Here is a 5,808-nt window from a genome sequence, read left to right on the forward strand (position 1 = left end):
CTAGGCCGGGGAGACATCCTCTGGGAGGCCGCTGGGGAGGCAGCGCCACCGTGCGTCCAGTCGGGCGGAAACTAATCTGGAATAATATATTAGAACCATCAATAGCGCTGTTGCAGGATACTACCACCATATCTAGTATAATATACCGCAGCAGGCCCATGAGGAACACACTGGCAGTATACTGCAGTAGTTCCTCCAGAGGGTCTGGTGTTCCTCCAGAGGGTCTGGTGTTCCTTCAGGGCCCTGGTGTTCCTCCAGAGGGTCTGGTGTACCTCTAGACTAGAGGGTCTGGTGTTCCTCTAGACTACAGGGTCTGGTGTTCCTCTAGACTACAGGGTCTGGTGTTCCTCTAGACTACAGGGTCTGATGTTCCTCTAGACTACAGGGTCTGGTGTTCCTCTAGACTACAGGGTCTGGTGTTCCTCTAGACTACAGGGTCTGGTGTTCCTCTAGACTACAGGGTCTGGTGTTCCTCTAGACTAGAGGGTCTGGTGTTCCTCTAGACTACAGGGTCTGGTGTTCCTCTAGACTAGAGGGTCTGGTGTTCCTCTAGACTAGAGGGTCTGGTGTTCCTCTAGACTAGAGGGTCTGGTGTTCCTCTAGACTAGAGGGTCTGGTGTTCCTCCACAGGGCCTGGTGTTCCTCCACAGGGCCTGGGGTTCCTCCACAGGGCCTGGTGTTCCTTCAGAGGGTCTGGTGTTCCTCCAGAGGGCCTGGTGTTCCTCCATAGGGCCTGGTGTTCCTTCAGAGGGCCTGGTGTTCCTCCATAGGGCCTGGTGTTCCTTCAGAGGGCCTGGTGTTCCTTCAGAGGGCCTGGTGTTCCTCCATAGGGTCTGGTGTTCCTCCAGAGGATCTGGTGTTCAGGGCCATGAGGAGGCTCCTGGAGGAGGTTCTTGGAGGAAGCTCTTGGAGGAGACCTGTATTGCTGGTTCAGGGTTTGGCAAACAGGCCAATGTTATTGAGGCTCAGGAAGCCTAGGCGCTTTGGGCCAGAGTTTTACAGAGTTTAGGGAGCAGGAGACTCTCTCCACCTCGGATCCATCCAGCGGTCTGTTGACGTACCATCAGGTGTTCACCACCAGAGGGAGGCAGAGAGCCGTCAGCCGACCTTGAACACGTGTTGATACACACACGCTTAAATATAGACAAACACACACACGCAATGCAAAACCAACACACATCCAAGACTGGCAACACACACACACACACACACACACACACACACACACACACACACAACTAGTCTTGCCTCCATATGTCCTCAGCCCAACATACTGTCAGGACTCAGAAACACCTCGTTCGTCATCAAGTCTTTCTCTTACTCTGGAGCAGTCCCAACGGTAACAGAGCCGGACTGTTCCCTGGTTCTCCGAGAAAATAAACAGAACCCAACAGGGGCCGGGTCCCCGACAGACCCCCCCCCCCCCCCCCCCCCCCCGACCTCTGACCTCCCTCAAAACACACAACCTCCCCCCCAGCCTGCCCCCTCACAGATCCACAGCAAAACTCTGCTAGCTTAGCCCGGGAGCGTGTCTATGTTCCCCGGGTCCTATGTCTCCCTCTTTGTATGAGACTGCATGGGGAACATAGGACCCTTTTTTAGAAAAAGGGTCCTATGTTCCCCGGTCTGTTACTTTTTCAGATTGATTGATTGCGGGGAACATAGGACCGTCTTCCCAGAAAAGGGTCCTATGTTCCCCGCAACAGCATAGGACCCTTTTTCAGAAAGAGGGTCCTATGCTCCTCGGTATGTATTGCTACAGGGGAACATAGGACCCTTTTTGGGAAAAACGGGGAACATAGAACCTTTTTTTTTTTAAAAAGGGTCCTATGTTCCCCGACTGGGGAACATAGGACGCGACCGGGGAACATTGTACGCATTGCGCTCATGTCTGAGCGCAATGCGTACAATTTTCCTTCTTCTCTTATCTGCGCCGCGAAAAACCAAAACATAATTACAGATCCTCATCCTCATCCTCGCATGTATTTGACGTAAACACGTACGCAACTTGAGCATATCTGAGCAGAGTTTTGCGTCTTGGCAGTGTAGACGGAAACGCTACGGCGGAGCGTATTCAAGTTTTCCACTCTGGAGGGTGGTTTCTGATTTTTGCCTTTTTAAGCCCCCAAAACGCCGTTACCATCTAAACGAAAGGCACATCCGATCAAATATTTTGTCGTTTTTGCCCACAAGCGTCCTCGTGTAAATGGGGCCTTACACCATAGGAGTAAAACGTACCGCCGTTCTATACAAATGGATAGCACCATTAGCTTAGCTAAGTTCTGCAACGGAAGGTTCCCAGATGGATATGCTGAGCAAATGCGAATCAATCCATCTGGCGGAGTCCGGTGTTTGGGTTTCACCCTCAAATTCCCCTTTTCCAGGTTGTAATTATTTGTCAAGTAATTTGAAAGTTTTTTGAGAAAGACTTGACCAAGATAAAACTCAGCTGAAAATTGATTTTTTAAGTTCACTTATCTGTTCTAAAAATCAGTTAAAAAAGATGATGACGTCACATATTTTCATAATGCCAGAGGTCCTGCTTTACGGCAAGTAACTTTGGCACTTCCACACACATATAAATACATAATATATAATAGATAACAATTAACTTTGACGGAAACTCCTCCTTAAGATAAAGTTTCTGATGGTGCTTTAGCTTCAGATGCCAACAACCGGGGTCTCTAGTTGTTATCAGTCACAAGTCCGTCCCTGACCAATCAGCATTCATTTGCAGAATGCTAGCGTGTACGGCCAACAACGGCCCAAACTGTAGGAAATCAAAAGGACATAAGCACTCATTCATTCGACTTTTGAACTATAATCTATATTGAACTTTATTGTAGATATAGAATATTTATAAATAAAATCTGCGATATTTCAACGACAAGCAGGTGAAAGAGATACATTTAGCCGTCTAGCCCCATAGACCCCCATTCAATCTGCATTCGCCCGCGATCACCCCCAGTGGAATTATAATGGAACTGCAACCAAGTTCGATACAATGGGGCTCAAAAGAGAGTGCCAAGGCTTTCCGTAGACGGGCTCTGGTTTAGCCAAGGGTAAGCTTAGCCAAGGGTTCGCTAAGCCCAAGGGTTAGCTTAGCCTCTAGGTGAGTTTAGCCCCGGGGGTGGCATAGCCTATGTGTTTGCTTAGCCCCAGGGTTAGCGTAAACCCAGTGTTAGCTTAGCCCCAGGGTTAGCATAGGACCAGGTGTAACTTAGCCCCAGGGCTAGCTTATGGTGTGTTCCAGATGCCTCGGCCATCAGCCTTACGAGTTGCATGTGTGTGGAATTAGATTAGGTATGTTTTTGTCGGCCGCACTCGGAATTCTGAGAGTAGACCGAGTTCATTGAGGCAACACGACAACAAAAATGGCCGCACACTTAAAGAGATTTACTTTCTTTGTATTTGTACCACATTGTCATTTAATGTTGATTTTAAAGGCTCTTACACACTTGATTACATTGCTACTTTAATGTAATGTATTTTACCTCAATTTATGCATTGCACGGTCATGCTGTGCGTGCAATAGAATGTAAAGTTGTGTTGTTTGTTTTCGAGCTGGTTTGCTGAAGAGGCTAATGTAGCTTACAGTAACAATGACTAGCCAATGACATGACACAATCACAAAGACGAACGGGAACGCTATAAGTGCTACGAGACAGGGAATTACGTCACAAGAGTAACTCGTAAGGCTGGTGAACGAGGCATCTGGAACACACTATTAGCCCCGGGGTTAGCTTAGCCCAAGGTTTAGCATAGCACCAGGGTTAACTTAGCTCCAGGGGTAGCATAGTACCAGAGTAAGCATTGTTTCATATTATTCTAGCCCTGATTAGCGTAGCCCAGGTGTTAGCAGTTAGACCAGCCTGCTCCTGTGTGTGTGTGTGCACACAATTTTGTGTCTGCTGTGCATGAGTGTGTGTATTTGTGTATGAGTGTGAGAGGGAAGGTGTATGTGGGGGGCTAATTTGAGGGGTTAGATGTGGGGGAGGTGTAGGGTCAGATATCACCTCACTCTCCCTCTCTCCTGCTATTGAAGATTAGCGAAGCAAAACTAAATTCAATGAACAAGGAGTGAGTGTGTGTGTGTGTGTGTGTGTGGACTAATGAGGCGATTATGGTTGAATAACTATCATCCAATAATAAATCAGTGTAGACAATAAGCAGAACACGAACACATGAAGTCCACAAAGAGCAGCAGGTAGTGTTTTATTATCCAACCAGGACATCCCATAATACCCTGAGACCTGGTCAACTTTCACTGAAAGCACCCCCCCTGAACTTGCTCGAAGGCACCGGGCATTTCCATTGGAAATCAGAATCACACTCACAACCTCCCTCTGCCTGCTCCACTGGGCCATAAGTAGAGGAAGAGATCATCATGTGACGTTACATGACAGGAAATCACGGGGCGTCAGCGCGTCACATGACATCACATGCCACCACATTACATCACATTACAATATAAAGGGTTTTGTCTTATTGTCATAATTATTACAATCATCACTAATATTTGCTTTGGTCGGTTTTGTTTTTGGAGGCGTGGTGACCTTTGACCCTGATAGAGGTCAGAGATCACTGCCCCTGAGGAACAGCAGAACCTCCCTGGACCAATCACGCCTCCTCCACTCCCTACACACCAATCAGGTGTCTCGCGGTTTGCCGGGGACCCGCCCACAGACCATCAATCGATCCACTCAGAATGTTTGTTTGGATCAGCTGGCCAATCGGATGAAGGTTAGCTGTCCAATGGCGCGTCTCAGACCAGACCAACCAGACTTTAAATACACCAGTTGGTGGCCTGGAGGGAGGGAGGGAAAGAGAGAGAGAGAGAGAAAGAGAGAGAGAGAACTTGTAAATTGGTACATAATCTTCCACCTTTCCGCACTAATTATAGCTAATATGCATCATCAGGTTAGCATAGACAAGGTTAGCATAGCACCTAGTTAGCATTGCGCAGTGTTAACATAGCGCTAGGTTAGCATAGCACCAGGTTAGCATAGCACCAGGTTACCGAAGCACCAGGTTAGCGTAGCACTATATTAGCATAGTGCTAGGTCTGCAGTGGAGGCAGCACCTGTCCATGTGGTCTGGTTGGTGAAAACGAGGGCGTGGCAGTGGGCGTGGTCTTCACACAGGCTCAGCGCCTCCCCCAGATCAAAGACGGCCAGCAGGCAGGCATCCTGCTGGTAGGACGGCCAGCAGCGCACCTCCTGCCCCGGGATGGAGGAGTCCAGCACCTCCTTATAGCCTGGAGGAGGAGGTGGAGGTTAATCCAGTCAGAGGGGAATAAACAGCAGCCTTAGATACCCAACTGTTAACAACAGCTGCTGAATCCTATCTCATCAGCAGGCTTGCCGCTACAAGTACAGCCACCTGGGCGGGGCTACCTGTGGGCGTGGCTTCCTGTGGTACTGTGGGGGTGGCAACCTGTGGGCGTGGCTACCTGTGGTACTGTGGGCGTGGCTACCTGTGGCTCTGTGGGCGTGGCCACCTGTGGCTCTGTGGGCGTGGCTACATGTGGCTCTGTGGGCGTGGCTACCTGTGACTCTGTGGGCGTGGCTACCTGTGGCTCTGTGGGCGTGGCTACCTGTGGTACTGTCGGTGTGGCTATCGGTGGGCGTGGCTACCTTTGGCTCTGTGGGCGTGGCTACCTGTGGCTCTGTGGGCGTGGCTACCTGTGGCTCTGTGGGCGTGGCTACCTGTGGCTCTGTGGGCGTGGCTACCTGTGGCTCTGTGGGCGTGGCTACCTGTGGTGCTGTGGTTGAGGCTGTGCAGGTAGCTTCCTGTACGGTAGAGATG

The 5,808-nt window shown here is 49.8% G+C and overlaps 1 protein-coding gene across 1 annotated transcript in view; it reads right to left on the bottom strand.

Annotated features, from left to right (window-relative positions):
* Positions 1-4,196: 4,196 nt before the first annotated feature.
* LOC130404964 (extracellular tyrosine-protein kinase PKDCC-like) overlaps positions 4,197-5,808 on the bottom strand; it is a gene marked incomplete at its 5' end in the record, with an annotated part of 3,345 nt that continues 1,733 nt past the window's right edge. The window contains 3 exons of the mRNA XM_056609916.1: positions 4,197-4,807; positions 5,084-5,257; positions 5,757-5,808. The exon at positions 5,757-5,808 is cut by the window's right edge and continues 53 nt beyond it. Coding sequence (XP_056465891.1) covers positions 4,722-4,807; positions 5,084-5,257; positions 5,757-5,808 — 312 coding nt within the window. The remainder of the gene's footprint in view (positions 4,808-5,083; positions 5,258-5,756) is intronic.

This window comes from Gadus chalcogrammus, chromosome 15 (assembly GCF_026213295.1).
Source record: "Gadus chalcogrammus isolate NIFS_2021 chromosome 15, NIFS_Gcha_1.0, whole genome shotgun sequence".
Taxonomy (NCBI): Eukaryota; Metazoa; Chordata; class Actinopteri; order Gadiformes; family Gadidae; genus Gadus; species Gadus chalcogrammus.